We start from the raw sequence: 11,749 nt of genomic DNA, 5'->3' as shown, positions 1-11,749 counted from the left end.
CCGGATTACTCCTCTTGTTGGGGAGATTTTGAGAAACACATGGTCCTCTACTTGAAATTCCAAGTCTCGTCTCCGAGTATCTGCATAACTTTTCTGGCGGCTCTGAGCAGTGCGAATTCGCTGTTGAATGAGTTGGATTTTCTCACTAGTGACTTGCACAATTTCGGGGCCTAACAATTTCCTGTCTCCGACCTCCGTCCAGCACAGAGGTGATCGACATCTTCTTCCATATAGAGGTTCGTACGGCACCATTCCAATGCTTGTCTGGTAGCTGTTGTTATAGGCGAATTCCACCAAAGGTAGGTGCTCATCCCAGTTACCCTTGAGGTCCAATACGCATACATGTAACATGTCTTCCAACGTTTGGATTGTTCTTTCGGATTGCCCATCGGTTTGCGGATGATAGGCCGTGCTGAATTTCAGTGTAGTTAGCTTCTTGTAATCTATTCTAGAAATGAGACACGAAACGAGGATTTCGGTCAGACACGATTGATACTGGGATACCATGCAACCGAACAATCTCCTTGATATATAAAGTGGCAAACTTATTTGGAGGGTACATGATTTTGATTGGTAGAAAGTGTGCTGACTTTGTTAATCGGTCTACTATAGCCCATATTGCATCATTCTTTGAAAAAGATTGTGGTAGCCCGACCACGAAGTCCATAGTAATGTGTTCCCACTTCCATTTAGGAATAGGGAGTGGTTGCAACATTCCTGCAGGTCTCTGATGTTCCGCTTTAACTTGTTGACAACGCAGGCATTTGGAGACATGGCTTGCTATGTCTTTCTTCATTCCGGTCCACCAGAAGTATTCATTCAGATCGTGATACATCTTCGTATTGCCAGGATGGATTGCAACCCTCGAGTTATGAGCTTCTACCAATATCCTTTTCTTGAGTTCTGGAAGGTCGGGTACGCAAATTCGATTTCGAAATTTTAGTATCCCATTGCTAATTGTAAAGTCAGGATCAGGTGTGTTTCCTTGTTCCTCGTACTTTTTCTTCAAAAGTTTGACTTCACATTGGCGGGCTCTAATTTCTTCCATCAACTCGGGTTTCACGATTATGTTGGCGAGCAATCCATGGATCTTGCAGGGAACGACTGTACATGCCAAACTTTTGGTCGTTTTTCGACTTAGTGCGTCTGCTACTACATTAGCTTTGCTGGGATGATGATGAATCTCTATATCGTAGTCCTTCATGAATTCTAGCCATCGTCGTTGCCTCATATTCAATTCCTTTTGTGTAAACAGATATTTGAGACTTTTGTGATCGGTGTAGATTTCGCAGGCTACTCCATAGAGATAATGACGCCAGATTTTGAGGGCGAAGATCACCGCAGCCAATTCTAGATCATGAGTTGGATAGTTCCTTTCGTGAGTTTTTAGTTGGCGAGAGGCATAAGCAATGACCTTCCCGTTTTGCATAAGAACGCAACCCAAACCATTGTATGAGGCATCGCTGTAAATTATAAACCCTTCTGCTTCCACGGGGAGCGCTAGTATTGGAGCCGTCACGAGTCTGTCCTTCAATTCTTGGAAGCAACGTTCCTGCTTGTCCGTCCATTCAAAGGGTGTGTTCTTTTGAGTTAGCTGGGTCAATGATGAAGCTATCTTCGAGAAGTCTTGCACAAAGCGCCGGTAGTAGCCGGCTAGGCCCAAGAAGCTTCGAATCTCGGATACGTTAGTAGGTCGTGGCCAATCCATGATTGCTGCAACCTTTTGGGGATCAATTGAAATGCCATCTTTGTTAATGACGTGACCGAGGAAGTGTACACTAGTGATCCAGAATTCGCATTTCTTCAACTTGGCATAAAGTTTGTGATCACGTAATGTGTGTAGAACTTTTCGCAAGTGGTGTTCATGATCTTCTGGCGATTTAGAGTATATGAGAATGTCGTCTATGAAGACAATGACGAACTCGTCAAGATAGGGTTTGAACACTCGATTCATGAGGTCCATAAAGGCCGCTGGAGCATTGGTGACGCCAAATGGCATGACAAGGAACTCGTAGTGCCCATAACAGGTCCTAAAGGCAGTCTTTTCGATGCTTTCCGTTTTGACTTTTAGTTGATGGTAACCAGAATGCAAATCAATTTTTGAGAACACTTGGGCGCCTTGCAGTTGATCAAACAAGTCGTCGATTCATGGCAAGGGGTACCGATTTTTGATGGTGACTTTATTTAGTTCTCGATAGTCGATACATAACCTCATTGTACCATCCTTTTCTTTACGAACAGCACCAGAGCTCTCCATGGTGAAGTACTTGGTCGAATGAAGCCTTTATTCATTAATTCTTGGAGTTGAGTTTTTAGTTCTTTCAATTCTGCCATAGACATGCGGTAAGGGGTCTTTGAGATTGGTTGGGTACCAGGTTGAGTTTCAATGGTGAACTCGATTTCCCGATCAACTAGGGTGCCAGGCAGGTCTTTAGGAAACATGTCCGGAAATTCTCGAACTACGGGGATTGCATCAAGTGTGGGGGTCTCTTGTTGAGTATCAATCACATAACAGATACAACCACAACAACCCTTTCTTAGCAGTCGTTGGGCTGTTATGATGGATATAATACAGGGAGGGGGAGAGGCTCTAGTTCCTTCGAAGACAAGCTCGAGTTGGTTTGGTGACCTGAGGAACACCTTTTTGGCTTTACAATCAATAGAGGCACGATTAGCAGCTAGCCAATCCATTCCTAAGATTACATCAAAGGTACTAATGCCAAGGGGTATCAAGTCTACGTGTAAGGTTTCACCTTTTAAGGATACAGTGCAAGATTTGTACACATCAGTACTAAGGGTGGAATTTCCAGAGGGAAAAGACACAGATAGTATGTATCCTAAGGGTTCAGGTATTGGCGTTAACTTGGTGGCAAAGTGTGGTGTAACAAAAGAATGGGTTGAACCAGAGTCAAAGAGAACATGGGCTAAGTGACCACAAATAAAGAGTGTACCTGACACAACATTTTCAGTAACTTCTGGGTTTCCAGGCACCAGGGCAAAAGCTCTTCCTTGGCGTTTTTGGTCTTTTCTCGCTCCTTCAGGTACTGCGGGTTTTCGGACTGGTTCAAAGGGGCGAACGAGCTTTGGACAATTTCTCAGTAAATGGCCAACTTGGCCACATCTAAAGCATGCTCTCGTATCTTGACGGCATGGTCCCCAATGAGTCCTTCCATAGGTAGAGCAAGCTGGAATGATGCCACCTTTAGGGTCTGTAGGACTTTGATTGCTTGGACCGGTTGAACTGGTTGTGCTTGTATTTATTCTCTTGGGAGGTGCGACACTGGGCCTTCTGTTATCTCTTTCCCAAAATCGCTTCATTTGACTTGGCTCCCCAGATCGCAAAGCTTTAATTCCTTTTTCCGGAATGTACGCTCGATCTACCACCGCCGCGTAGGTTAGTAGTTTTAGAACCTCCAGCCTATCCTTAATTTCAGGATCCAACCCTGCTTCAAATTTTCTGGCTTTTCGGGCTTCAGTGGGAATGACATATGTCGCAAACCGTGCCAGCTGTGTGAACTTACTTTCATATTCGGCCACTGTCATGGTTCCTTGCCTTAGATGTATGAATTCTGACGCTTTTTGTTCTCGTAGTGAATCTGGAAAGTACTTTTCATAGAATACTTCTAAAAACCTCGCCCAAGTCACAATATCTTCCTTTTCCAAGGTAAGGAGCCACCATTCCTATGCATCGTCTTTGAAGGTGAAGGTGGCAAACGTCACCTTCTGTCTTTCTGTGCAAGGTAGTGCGCGGAAGATTTTCTCCATGTCCTTGACCCAAGCCTCTGCTACTAGTGGGTTTGGACTGCCGATAAACGTGGTGGGTTTCAGATCTTGAAATTGTTTGATCATAGTCGATCCTTCTCGTCTTTCTCCTGTCCCATTGGTTATGCTGCTTTGCAAGGCCTGTAAAAAGTTGGTGACTGCCTTTTCCATGATCTGTTCCGTTGGGATGGTACCGCTGATTAATGATCCGTTTTCATTTCCTTCGTTGGCCATTACTACAAGGTAAAATGATGTAAGCGTGATATCATATTGAAACAATTTTGATACAACGTCATATGTAACATATTAGTTCTATTATTACCACATTTGTACACAACATATTAGTTTTGCTATTAATATCACCACTTTTATATATAATATAATCATGTTAACATTACCACATATACATCACATTAATACCAGATACATCTTTGTTACCATATATAAGGTGCCAGTCTGGCGGTCACCAAATCAATGTCTAATCCTACTAATACAAAAAGATTAGACTACTCATGGTCAGCTCACAAAAAGGGTCTTCTGGTCAGATAGCTAAAATGACCCATTAGGCCACCAGGAGAACTGGCCTCGGAGAATTGGTCCATGAAACAACTCCGGAAACTCACTTTGCATGATGGACTCAAACTCCCACCCACTAAGCTCAACTCCGAAGCAGCTCCATACTATCTGAACCACGTAAACAGGAGCACCGTGATCATAACCCCAGAATTCCCGTCCAGTAATCCGTATCGGTGTCTCCAGGTATGATGCACCGTCGGTAAAGTCCACAGCTGGGGTATAGACAATGTGCTGGGGAGGTGGTGTCGTGGTGCGAAGGTGGCTACTAAGATATGCAGGTCCCCTCCTCTCTGCAAAGCCTACGGGTAGAGGTGCGACCAGAAAATGTGGTGGTTCTATATCTGGAGCAAGACCAACAACGTGGGTTGGTCCTATGTACCTTTCGCGGGTGCTATCTTGGCTAAATCTCCAGAATAATAAGTCCTCATCAGGGTCAGCCTGTAAGTAAACGGATCTTTCCATGAGATGGTCAAGTGTTGGATGGGCTTGCCTGACCAGACTCTCCGAGTCATCCCAGCCCTCTAACTGGTTCGGGAGGAGATGAGCTTCTGGGGGCTCGTACCAGAATAGCTCCAATAGGTTTGCCATGTCCTACAACACAAGAAAACTTAGCCTAGACATATATATAACATGACTTATATGCGTTAGACATATCACATAATAATGTAAGTTTAATACATTTTTTTTTGGAAAATTATATAAAATTTTAAAAACTTGTACTATTGTAACATGCTCGGGGGGTACCCGCGCGCGTTAAACAGTTCGGACCCCCGAGATCTCTTTGATCTATTCTCACGAGTGCAATGTGAAACATAGATGAGAGTCCAGATTTGGCAACTTTTATTGAAAATCCATTTTATTGCAATTTTGTCAAAAATGGACTGCGTCATCAGATCTCAGAGTCGCCACCTAATATTTATTTTGGGAAAATTAGGAAACCCATAACTCGTGCCAAGGCCACTGTTCGTCGTAACCAAGGATGCTTGGCTCGGAACCTTAGGTATGAGAGGGGAAGGTCAATAATGAGCACCCCCGCCCACCCGATCAAAGATCGGCCTTTACTAACCATGATATGAATTTTATTTTATTTATATGTTCATGTTCTGATTAGTTAATAAATCCTAAAATTTACTATGTGAAGCATACAAGTATAGACTATGCCATTCATTTTGGAGTAATTTGATATCATGCATTTTGAAAGAGTTTTGACGATGTACAACCCAAATAAATTGAGTTTACAAGCATGAAAAATCAACATCATTCCAAATTAAGCGACACAACCTCCATCCACTGGCATTCATAGAGTTATATCACATAAGCAACTAGCCTCATGGTAGAATGCTAGACATAGTAAGAAAAATACACACACACGGGATGCTAAAGCATAAAAACTCACATGTTTGACGTCCCACGAACAAGCTGCAAAACAAAGTTAGTAAAATATGCATGATCTTATATACAAAATCCTAATGCAATTCACTCATGAGATGCAACTAAAGATTCGGCTTCTAAAATATGATATGTGAATCATCTCAAGAACATGAGGTAGCGCACATAATCACATAGGAATTGATTAAATCCACAAATGCAAACTTAGCCGAATCAAGATGCATGAAACATGGATGCAAAGCATAACTATGATGAAAAATAAATATGATGTTTATGTACAAATAAAGAAAGTGAGTAAAAGAACGGGATAGAAAGAAGAGGGGCGGGGAATTATTACAACATTTAAAGAATAATTACAAACCAAATTAGAGAGGGATGAGGAGAATATTACAACAAAATAAAAACCTCGCAATACACTCAAAATAAAATAAATAAATAAAATAAAAGCTTCATGTTCTTTAGAACCGCCGGCGGAAATTGGTCAATATTGGGAGATTACGCCATCTTGTTCGGAAGAAGCTAACCGACCGGCCAAATAGGCCGGCCGGCGAACTAGGCCAAGCAAAACCTGTCTTGTTGCAAAACCAAGAAAAGGAACAAACAAAAAAATATGTAGGTGGCTCAACTAACCACTACCGGTTAGATTAAAAAAGAAAAGACAAATAAAATAAAAAAAAGTGCAAACTCACAATATAAGCCTAAAGCAATAAAACAAATATAAGATAGAACATGCAAGATTATAACGGAACTAATATGAGACTAATACACGAAAAAAAATGAAAATAAATATGAGGTAAAACATGCAAGATTACAACAAAACTAATATGAAATTAAAGTATGCGAATAAAAATAAATAAATAAATAATTATGAGCGAAACAAACCACTAGGATTATAACAACATACTATGAAATATAAAGTAAGAAAATAAATATGAGATAAACAAACTACTTGGATTATAACAAAACACAATGAAATAAGATGCAAGAATATAAATATAAAATATAAGAAAATGAAAGATTAAAAATTCACCTTCCAAAGAAAGATTGAACTTCTTGATTTCCAAACTTCCTCTTGATCACCCTCAAGTGTAGGAAGTGTGTTCTCAAATCCTCAATTCGAAATTATGGAGTTTATGGAGTTTGTGGTATGGAAAGTGGCTAACTCTCAAGTTTTTCTCACTTTCAATCACTAAACATTCTTCCTTATGATCGAGGCGATTGATCTTTGGCTATATCAGAATTTTTGGAGTGATTTTGGTGTATGGAAATGAGGAATTTCAGTAGCTATGGAAGGTATGGGGTGTATATGGAAGATAGAAATATTTTTGGCTAAACAACTCAAATTTTCTCTTTTTTTCACTCTTTTCTCACTCCTTTCTCTTCAATTTCGTGGTCCTCCTCCTCTCTTACAATATGATCATTCTATATAGGCAATGAGGGAGAGTAAAGGTCAAAAAGAAGGTGGGAGACAAGGTGGGAGACAAGAATGTGATAGGAGGGCAAATTTTCAAGGTGGTTGCATGGGATACTCCTTTATGGATGCAAACAAAATATCTTTTTGACTATGGAGGATGATTAGGTATAATGGAGGATGAGTGGATGCACTTGAATGGCTCAAAAAATGGGTAAATGGGTTGTCCCAACCGAACCAAAACCAAGAAAAATGGGCTATTGTTGTTTTGGGTTGAATCAACAAAATCTGCTTTTAAGCCCAACTTCAAATGGGCATATCTCCCCCATATGGACTTGGTCTAAGGTGGTTCTTGGGTCCAAATTGAAGCCCCAGAAGTCTACTTTCCAATGGTGGTGGCCTCACATTTAAATTCCAAGTGTACAAAGAGATATGCCTAATTTAGTGAAGGCTGTCTCGGGCTGGATCAACAAAATCTGCTCTTAAGCTCAACTTCAAATGGGCATATCTCCCTTATTTGGACTTGGTCTAAGGTGGTTCTTGGGTCTAAATTGAAGCCCCAGAAGTCTACTTTCTAATGGTGATAGCCTCACATTTAAATTCTAAGTGTACAAACAGAAATGCCTAATTTAGTGAAGACTGCTCATTTCCTTCTTAATGATTTGATACTCATCCTTTTCCTAAACCAGCTTTCTTTCATCCCCTCATATTTCCTTCAACTCCAAACCTATAAAGAAGATATTTTTAAATATTTTTCAAAAATTTCACCTCCCTTCCATTTATTTCCACTTTGTCCTTACTCGGTTTACTAAAAAGTGCAATATTTTAATCGAAATGGAAGTCTCGGGACATCGTAGAAACATTTAAAAAAAACATATTTTGAAAAAAGGGTTTTAAGGTCTAAAATAGTTTGGCCAAAAAAATGGGTGAAGGTTGGGATTAAAACTTAAATTCCATCTTTCTTTCTGAGAATTTTGTGAGAAACACATTCTAATTGTCATCATCGGGTAATCAAAAGAAAGCGCCCGAGTCTTAGGGCCGGTCAAAATGGGGTGTCTACAGTTGCCCCTCTTTGACAGAGCTCAAAGTCATTTCATGACGTGAGTGAATGTCAAAGCCCAAAGACGACCCTTTTGACAAGGCCGTAAGACTTGGGCAAACAAACAAGATGCAATGCAAGTGGTTGAACCCGAAGGTTGCCTACGTATCCTTTTGCAAGGAATCAAACCAGCGTAGTTCAGGGGCAGAATGGAAGTGACATGCTCAAAATGCAGTTTGAAGGTTGGACTTATACGCTTTGCGAAGCCAGTTGTTTGAAAATTCATGATTATGCAATGCAATACCATGCCATGGAGTGATGATAAAGATATGAAGATGACAACAATGAAGAGGCAAGCTTCGTGCAAATGATATGAAATATAACAGGGGATGCATTGCATTAAATGTGCCACAAGATCACATGCAAATGTGTCACGGAGAAATGGAAGGTTTTAACCAAGGAGAACAACAATGGTGTAACCAACAGGCGTACCTAACCGTATTTTATATGGAGAGGGGGAAGGTTTTAACCAGAGAAAATGACAATGGTGTAACCAACAGGCGTATCTCAACGTATTTTATACGGAGAGAGGGAAGGTTTTAACCAGAGAAAATGACAATGGTGTAACCAACAGGCGTATCTCAGCGTATTTTATACGGAGAGAGGGAAGGTTTTAACCAGAGAAAATGACAATGGTGTAACCAACAGGCGTATCTCAACGTATTTTATACAAAGAGAGGGAAGGTTTTAACCAACGAGAATGACAATGGTGTAACCAACAGGCGTACCTAACCGTATTTTATACGGAGAGGGGGAAGGTTTTAACCAGAGAAAATGACAATGGTGTAACCAACAGGCGTATCTCCACGTATTTTATACGGAGAGAGGGAAGGTTTTAACCAAAGAGAATGACAATGGTGTAACCAACAGGCGTATCTCAGCGTATTTTATACGGAGAGAGGGAAGGTTTTAACCAGAGAAAATGACAATGGTGTAACCAACAGGCGTATCTCAACGTATTTTATACGACGAGAGGGAAAGTTTTAACCAACGAGAATGACAATGGTGTAACCAACAGGCGTACCTAACCGTATTTTATACGGAGAGGGGGAAGGTTTTAACCAGAGAAAATGACAATGGTGTAACCAACAGGCGTATCTCAACGTATTTTATACGGAGAGAGGGAAGGTTTTAACCAAAGAAAATGACAATGGTGTAACCAACAGGTGTATCTCAACGTATTTTATACGAAGAGAGGGAAGGTTTTAACCAACGAGAATGACAATGGTGTAACCAACAGGCGTACCTCAACGTATTTTATACGGAGAGAGGGAAGGTTTTAACCAAAGAAAATGACAATGGTGTAACCAACAGGCGTATCTCAACGTATTTTATACGAAGAGAGGGAAGGTTTTAACCAACGAGAATGACAATGGTGTAACCAACAGGCGTACCTAACCGTATTTTATACGGAGAGGGGGAAGGTTTTAACCAGAGAAAATGACAATGGTGTAACCAACAGGCGTATCTCAACGTATTTTATACGGAGAGAGGGAAGGTTTTAACCAAAGAGAATGACAATGGTGTAACCAACAGGCGTATCTCAACGTATTTTATACGGAGAGATGGAAGGTTTTAACCAAGGAGAACGTCACATCCTAACACGTTTCACGGGAAAGGAGTAAAGGTGGATTCGAAATCCAAACGCGTCTCACGCAACTGGAAGAAGGTATGGTAGAATGACAAGGGGTAACCTCTACATGTAGAAGCCACCGATGTCGCTTTTCTTCCTGATCATATTCACAACTTTCCCTATTCTCCAACGGGGTGACAGACTAGGTTGGTTCAGTATCCAGAATTGAGACGCATACATGCTACCTCAACCTATGGGGCTGCCATACAGATTTCAAGCCGGGGATACACCCCTGGGTATTTAAACCAGACTTTAGTCTCGGAAATTCCAAACCTTTTGCGTTCTAGGCATCGCCATTCGAACTCTAGTTTCCACCATCGCAGTTGGTCTCCTAGGAACTCATTGCAATCACAGGCAGGTGGCTATACCAGACCATCTGAAGTCGTTCGGGCACGACAAACACCAAAGGAAATGCACCTTTAGAGGATTTAAGGTCTCCTAGACCATTCTTAGACCATTGAAGTCGTTCGGGCACGACAAACACCAAAGGAATTGCACCTTCAGAGGATTTAAGGTCTCCTAGACCTAGGGAGTGCACAAGATGGTGTGATACGCAAGATAGTGCGATTAAATTGAAATTGCACAAGACAGTGCGATGGAATCGAAATTGTGCGATAGGTGCTTTATTATGCGTTAGATGCACAGAATGTAAGGAGGAATTGTATGCTCGAACCAAATACCGTATACATATACTATGTACAAACAAAATACATACAAATATGGCAATATACACAGACATGCCTGTACGGTATACATACATAGATTCAGGGAATATTCTGTTTGCAGCCATCAACGGAAAGATACCGTTACTGAGAAGGCATATTCCGTTTGCTGACGTCAACGCACGTACGCAAAACACGCAAAAAAGAAAGGAAAAAAAAGGAAAATGCATAGACACGGGGATTCGACCCTCTGATCTCAAGTTTGGCCTTCGAGTCCTCGACCACTGAGCCATGCCACTCTTGTGACAAAATATTCAAACAAACATATATATATAGGTATATGAGACATATATATACATAAGACCAAAACAAAACAAAAGAAACATTTGTTTGTGGGGTTCGAACCCCTGACCTCGGGCTCAACCTTCCAGCCTTCAACCACTGAGCCAAACCACTGAACCCAAGCCACTCTTGTAACTAAAACGTTCAAACAAATATATATAATACATAGATATACAATATATATACATATATGTATAAATATACAATTCTCCCGCCTCTCTCTCTGTTTACCTCTCCCTCTCTCTTTTCTTTCCTTTTCTTTCTTTTCTTTTTCCTTTCTTTCCTCACTAATTTCCAATCATTCTTATGCTTCTGTTCAGCTCTTCCCAATTTATAGCGAAGTAGAGATGCCCCGAGGCCGACGCGTGGCGATCTAACCCAATTTCATAATCCACTCCGATCTCCTTCATTAAAACTTAGATTGTCACTTATCCATTAAATATATATATATATATATATATATATATAAGATATTTACATTTTAGCCCAGATTCTTAATATTACTATATAATTAAATTAATTCTTAATTAAATTACATTCTATCATATATCAATAGAAAATTAAATATTTATTTTACTACCACACTCATTATTATTATTATTATTATTATTATTATTATTATTATTATTATTATTATTATTATTATTATAATATTATTATTTATTCCCCTTTTTTTTTAACTTTAATTTGTATTATAAATTTTATATTTGTGTTAATTTAGCCTTAAATAATAATCCCTAATTAATAACCCAACGCCATTTTAGATTTATACATTTATTCATTTAATAATCTATCATCACGTGCAACCATAAATATATATAAATAAAAATATTTATGTGGACTTGACTAAACGTTCGGGGTGTCACACATTCAAT

The 11,749-nt window shown here is 40.1% G+C and overlaps 1 protein-coding gene and 1 long non-coding RNA gene across 2 annotated transcripts; both read right to left on the bottom strand.

Moving 5' to 3' along the window:
* Positions 1–2,211: 2,211 nt before the first annotated feature.
* On the bottom strand, positions 2,212–3,543 carry LOC145797481 (uncharacterized). Its single transcript, XM_082884621.1, has one exon. The coding sequence runs from the start codon at positions 3,541–3,543 to the stop codon at positions 2,212–2,214; it is 1,332 nt and encodes a 443-aa protein (XP_082740747.1).
* Positions 3,544–6,037: 2,494 nt separating this feature from the next.
* Positions 6,038–7,834, bottom strand: LOC145796809 (uncharacterized). The gene is made up of 2 exons (XR_014337344.1): positions 6,758–7,834; positions 6,038–6,359 (listed from the first exon to the last, which is right to left on the bottom strand). It is a non-coding gene; the product is annotated as an uncharacterized LOC145796809 (long non-coding RNA).
* Between the last annotated feature and the right edge of the window lie 3,915 nt (positions 7,835–11,749).

This window comes from Camellia sinensis, chromosome 8, assembly GCF_055761805.1.
Source record: "Camellia sinensis isolate YWXY chromosome 8, ASM5576180v1, whole genome shotgun sequence".
In the NCBI taxonomy this organism is placed as follows: Eukaryota; Viridiplantae; Streptophyta; class Magnoliopsida; order Ericales; family Theaceae; genus Camellia; species Camellia sinensis.
This window is presented reverse-complemented; position numbering and strand designations above follow the sequence as displayed.

Excerpts from the sequence above, each read along its gene's own strand:
- LOC145797481 (XM_082884621.1), bottom strand. The coding sequence starts at position 3,543 with ATGACAGTGGCCGAATATGAAAGTAAGTTCACACAGCTGGCACGGTTT.